The sequence below is a fragment of the Galeopterus variegatus genome, unplaced genomic scaffold (assembly GCF_000696425.1).
Source record: "Galeopterus variegatus unplaced genomic scaffold, G_variegatus-3.0.2 Scaffold696, whole genome shotgun sequence".
Taxonomy (NCBI): Eukaryota; Metazoa; Chordata; class Mammalia; order Dermoptera; family Cynocephalidae; genus Galeopterus; species Galeopterus variegatus.
The window spans coordinates 100,966-106,513 of record NW_007726807.1 but is presented as its reverse complement, the minus strand read 5'-3'; the positions used below and the strand labels follow the sequence as shown (position 1 = coordinate 106,513).

The window sequence follows — 5,548 nt, the reverse complement described above, 5'->3', positions numbered from 1 at the left end:
TTCTGCCCTCATCTGCCGTTCTCGTCGTTGCTATGTTTTTCTGTAGAGTGCTTTGTTTTTTGTTTTGCTTTGTGTTTGGAAGCGGTAGATGTTGGTAGAGTGGAGAAATGTGTGGGAAGGCTGACAAACAAGTGGAGGATGAGGGAAATAGATTTTGAGTGAATGTGGATGTGGATGATACGGCTAATATTTTCTTCGAAGAGAAGGAGGGAATCTTTGCATTTAGAGAATGACAGTTGCTAAAATTTCATGCTGTTTTTGAATTACATGATAACTGCTTAGTGAGTTTTTGGAATATGTGCTTTGATTTTTCTCAGATATACTTGTGGCATATATTTGTATTTGAAGAAGGGAACTCTAGTTTGCCAATTTATGTTCTTTAAAGCAAACAATCTGCAGCCAGCTAAGGTACCATTCTCAGATATACTTGTGGCATATATTTGTATTTGAAGAAGGGAACTCTAGTTTGCCAATTTTTGTTCTTTAAAGCAAACAATCTGCAGCCAGCTAAGGTACCAGTCATGCCCTAGAACAGATATTAGAGGGTTACTTGTAAGATTATGAGATGGGAAACCACAGTTGGGCATTTATTATCATAATGGATTATTTAATTGATTCATATAATGTTGATACTTATGAATAGAGGCTGTATTCACATTTCTATAAACCCTGAGAAATAGTCTTTCCTGTATGAGAATCAAATCTAAGACTTGAATTCGAATAAGCTTATATTTATTCTTTTCCTTCTCTTATAATAAAGGTATTTTATAAGAAAGAAGTAGGAGCTGGCACAGCAATAAAAAATACTCCAGAGATTGAACGAGTGAAGAAAAATCAGCAGAACATTAGTTCAGTAAGTTCTCTACAGCATTAATTATCCTTTCCAAAAGGAAACAGAAGCTAGATAAGTGTTTTTCATTCTTTACTCAACTGGCTGCTTTTTTCTTTTATTCTCCACATTATTAAAATGCTATTTGTCAAATATCAAAGATCTAACTTTCAGAATGAAAACTGTAGCCTTGTTCCCCTTGAATCTAAAGCAGTGTTTCATTTTGATATATCATTGTGAAGAGGAGAAAGATCACTTTAATGAAATCTCAGAGTAGATTTCATCTTTTTAAAAAGAATTGTAACTGTATTCAATTTTGCAGAGGAAGGATACATTTGCAGAGAAAGAATACATTTTCCACAACTTGGAGGAAAGAAATTTTACCCTGATAGGATGATTAAAGGTCCCAGAACATTTATTTGGTGGCTTAACTGAAGGTTTTTATTTTATTTTATTTTACTTGATGGCTGGCTGGTACAGGGATCGAACCCGGGACCTTGGTGTTATTAGCACCACGCTCTATCCAGCTGAGCTAACCAGCCAGCCCTGAAGGTTTAGATTTTAAAAATAAAATACCCAGTTCATTTTTACCCCATGTCAGTCACATTTCTGTATTTTCTTTCAGATACATTTCTGTCTATATTTCTGGTTTCTAGCCCCATTACCTTCTACTTCTGGGAAACAAAAGCACACACCATCACTATAAATTGTAAAATAACTTACCCTCCAATTACGTTTGGACTGGGCAAGGTAGAGGAGGTGCTTAACGTTATGGGTTAAAATTTTTTCCATTTAGTGCTTGACATTTACAATGGATAACTGTTGTCCTTACCAACATACATTTAGTGTACAGTTGTCCCTTGGTATCTGTGGGGGATTGGTTCCAGAACCTCCCTCATGGACACCAAAATCTGTGGATGCTCAAGACCCTGATATAAAATGACATAATATTTGCATATAACCTATGTACATCTTCCATATACTTTAAATCATCTCTAGATTACTCATAATACCTAATAGATTTCTTATAAGATTACTTATAATACCAATGCCTACACATCTCTTCATTTGCATGGATTCAAGTTAGTACTCGTCACATGGCAAATTCAAATTATGCTTTTTGTAACATTGTGGAATTTTATTTTCCTGAATATTTTTGATCCAAAGTTGGTTGAATACACAGATGTGAAACCTACAGATACGGAGGGTCGACTGTTTAATTTCTTGTTGAGGAAGTAAAAAGGACTCTTCCCTTCATTCCCCTTTCCTGACTTATTTCTCCACCTTCATCCTTGGAGGCAGTCACTTCCAGAATTTTTCTTCAAGTAATCAAAGTAGAACTGCTTTGATTAGACTCATCTGTGGCTGACTATGAGCCTATGAGCATGTGCTGGCATTTGTGGGGAAAGAGTAGGAGAGGCAAGGTAATGCTGCAGGAAAACATACCTCAAAATGAAATTACAGAATATCTGCAGAATACTGGAGCAATGAGATCTCTGCAGCATGAGTGAAACCACCTCCCAGAGTGAGTGTAAGAAGGACCTAGGCTCGGGGTGCGGATGAGAATATACGAATATGTGGTTCTGATCCACCGTGGCGAGAGCCCACATCAGGCAGCTCTCTAGTCTGTTAGAGAAATTAGATTGGGAGTGAAGTATAAAATGTTCGTTTCCTTCACTTTCAAATGATACTATTTGAAATGCACTCATCAATGTACTGTAATATAATGTTATAAATGTTCTGTAGTGTGCAATTCTATAGCCTACAGTGAAACGACTATAACATTGTGATTAGTTTAGAGTTGTATGAAAAACAAAAATGTTCATCTTTAATCACGTTTAGCTTCTCACCCGAGGAAAATCACACAAAGCAGTACAGTATATTGCTGCTTCTCCCAGCATCCCACAGCCTCTTCTAGCAAACAATAAACGCGTAGTTTTGTATCTTTGTGAGTTTGGGCCATAAACTCCTGCTTAGTATTCAAATGGAAAGTTGCCCTTTCAAGATTCGCTAGATCTGTCAAACCAAGATATGATTCGCTAACGTTTAAAGATCTCGACATTTTCCACTTCCAGAGTACAAGCCTTTTTGCTATTAGCTCTCTGTGATAAGAACTGTTTTTGAATTTTATTTAGAGGTAGCTTGTCTTGGTGAACTTTCAGTTTAACTGTTTTGGGTCTGGACTCATACTGGCATTGTTACTCATATCAAATCCATGGTTACTGAGACTTAGATGATATCCGAGGTATTTAGATACTGTTTCTTTATGACAGTCAGTGTGGATTTCAGCCTTAGTCATTTAAAAGTTTTAGAAAGTGATTTCTGAAACATGTTTTGTGTAGATTTAAGTCTTTGTTAAATTTCAGCATATGCCTCTTCAGTCTAGCCTGTGCTTCCATATATTTATATGTATGTGTGTATTTTTTCTCAAATGCAATCTTTTATGAATTTTAGACATATTAAAATACCACCAGAAATAATGGCATTACTAATCATTGCACAGATTTGAGGAGCTGTTTCTTGTCCCATGCATAACCACGTGCTGGTATTATATTTTGTCTGGTTGATCCTCCTCAAAATAAATTTGAAGAGGGAGCTTTTGAAGGAAGTGGATGCCAGAATGTAGGTGGGCTTTTCATAATGTGATTGTGCAGGTCAAAGACATTTCCTGACTTTCTGACAATGACCTTTCTTACAGAGATCAGGACACAGCGGTTTAAGCTTTTAGTACATTTCCCTACATAATGTGATTGTGCAGGTCAAAGACATTTCCTGACTTTCTGACAATGACCTTTCTTACAGTGATCAGGACACAGCGGTTTAAGCTTTTAGTACATTTCCCTCCCCCTCCCTTTTTCTCATCTTTTATTGTGGTCACTTTCTTTTTCCTTATTATGGATGATTTGTGTGCTTTCAGTCAGACAAGCAGTGTTCCCAAGACTCAAAGACCAACTCAATTTGCCTTTAAATACTCGTATATGTTAAGTTTTAATTAACATATTAATAGATAGAAACTACTCAGGTAGCAAATAATAAACTATTATATTATTAAAGATAATCTCCAAGGCTTTCTTTGCATCTGCCTAAGGATAAAATTTATTTTCATAAGCAACTTTTGCTTATTTTAATTAAAAAACTCCTATAGTGGTGGAGAGGTGAGTAGATGTGGATTTATTTTCACTTTAGGATAAAGGAATCCCAAAAGCATCAGATAAAATTTTTAAAAAATTGTGTTCCCATTGAAGGAAAAGTAATGTTGTCATTAAAAAAAAATTAATTATGCAATAGTTACAAATTAAGAATTCTTAACCATTTTTTAAGCCTTGTGTTGAATAAAATTAACATTATATTCTTATAAATTATGCAGGTAAAATACAAAGAAGAAATTAAACATGCAATAGACATTTCTGATTCTCCAGAGCTAAAGAGAGTTAAAGAAAACCAGAAGAACATCAGCAATGTGATCATATTTCTTTAAGTATTTTTTTCTATTTTATTGTATAAAATAAGGGCATGTACCTGTACAGGTAAATTCCCATTACAATGAACACAATTGCAAGAGGGTCAGTTCCTTAAAAGTGGGACACATCATTATGTCCTCCATCACACTTAATCCAATGCTTTGTGTGCACTTGTTTATTAAAAAAATGTGCTGGGTGGTGGAGAAAGAATTGGTGTACAGGTCATAAAGAAGCAGTATGGAGTCCCAGCATGTCCCTGAAGTGTGGCTCATATACCATTATGGCATTCAAGAAGATGTTAAGTTCACTGATGATCAGCCCTTGACTTAGTGATTAAATTGTTTTATTGTGTACCTTTTTCTAAAAGAAGGTTATTCGTCTTCAATTTATGGTAGAAGCATAACATTCCCTTAAAATAACTTTATTTGAAAGTAATAGGGACCTAATTTAATGAAAAAGCATAACCATAAATAACAGCATAGATGTTATTTATACTATTTATCCAGTATGGAATATGGAAAGCAATGTGCAAAAGGTAGAAATTTTTATAAAACTGGAACAGTGGGTGGGAATGTGGACCCTGGAGTGTTGGTTTGATTTCAGCTCCAGACCTTACTTGTTGTATAATCTTTGTAAGCCACCAACCTCTCCAAGCCTGAATTTTCTCATCTATAAAACAGGGATTAGAGTATTAAATAGGATTGTGTCTGTAAAATGCATGTTTGTGAATAGGTGAATGGAAGACATGTGATTCTCCCTGTCAAATTTATGTCCCCAACCTTATATCCACTAGAAACTGGGCTACAACAGTTGCTGTTCCACAGATTTTTCCCTCTGAGCTCTGTCCAGGGTAGTCTTTTCTTGTATCTTGCCCTCAGTACAGATTAAACTGAAGTTTTTCTCACTTTAACTCAATCATCCCAGTCACAAGCATCTGCCTAAACTTTCAAACTTTGTACCACAGCACAAAGAAAGTCGCACATTGAGGAAAGAGGTCACATTGGAAGGAGCCTAACCCTTTTTTGTTTATTTTCTAGGCTTATCAAACTTCTCTTCACTTTCATGTTCCTACTGAGAGTGTGCATCTCAAGTACATTTTCTCGGCAGGTCCTGTAGGTCTTGTGATGTCTTGTAAAAGAAAATGCCCTAACACTGCATTTAAATTCCAAAAAATGGGCCGGCCCGGTGGCGTAATGGATAGTGCGCTGCTTGGGAGCGTGGCGGCGCTCCCGCCGAGGGTTCGGATCCCACATACAGA

At 36.1% G+C, this 5,548-nt stretch overlaps 1 protein-coding gene and 1 non-coding gene across 2 annotated transcripts in view; one reads left to right on the top strand and one right to left on the bottom strand.

The window, feature by feature from the left end:
* The window catches only part of NEBL (nebulette), a 110,369-nt gene that overhangs the window by 63,215 nt on the left and 41,606 nt on the right, over positions 1-5,548 (top strand). The window contains 2 exon segments of the mRNA XM_008571523.1: positions 761-853; positions 4,197-4,289. Of these exon segments, the coding sequence (XP_008569745.1) occupies positions 761-853; positions 4,197-4,289 (186 nt within the window).
* On the bottom strand, positions 1,298-1,371 carry TRNAI-AAU. Its single transcript has one exon. It is a non-coding gene; the product is annotated as a tRNA-Ile (tRNA).